At 59.7% G+C, this 236-nt stretch overlaps 1 protein-coding gene across 1 annotated transcript in view; it reads right to left on the bottom strand.

The window, feature by feature from the left end:
* The window catches only part of EMH_0058070 (patatin-like phospholipase domain-containing protein, putative), a gene marked incomplete at both ends in the record, with an annotated part of 1093 nt that overhangs the window by 615 nt on the left and 242 nt on the right, over window positions 1–236 (bottom strand). The window contains one exon of the mRNA XM_013497536.1: window positions 124–236. Within this exon, the coding sequence (XP_013352990.1) occupies window positions 124–236 (113 nt within the window). The remainder of the gene's footprint in view (window positions 1–123) is intronic.

Genomic DNA, 236 nt, shown 5'->3' with positions numbered 1-236 from the left:
CTTGGGCTGCTTCAGCCTGTCCCTGTTGGTGCTCTTGGTGAGGCCTCTGCTGCTGCTGCTGCTGCTGCTGCTGCTGTATCCTGCTGCTGCCAGATCCACCGGCTGCTGCTGCAGCACCAACACCTTCGCCTTTGCTGCTGCGGGGCATCTCTTTCGCTGCTTCCTTCCTCAAGTCTACGTCAGCTGCTGCTGCTGCTGCTGCTGCTACTGCTGCATCTGCTTCTTTCGGTGCTACA

The sequence above is a fragment of the Eimeria mitis genome, genomic scaffold (genome assembly GCF_000499745.2).
Source record: "Eimeria mitis Houghton genomic scaffold, Emh_scaff2739, whole genome shotgun sequence".
Lineage (NCBI taxonomy): Eukaryota > Apicomplexa > Conoidasida > Eucoccidiorida > Eimeriidae > Eimeria > Eimeria mitis.
The sequence above is the reverse complement of the archived record's forward strand: the minus strand, read 5'-3'. Positions and strand labels throughout refer to the sequence as shown.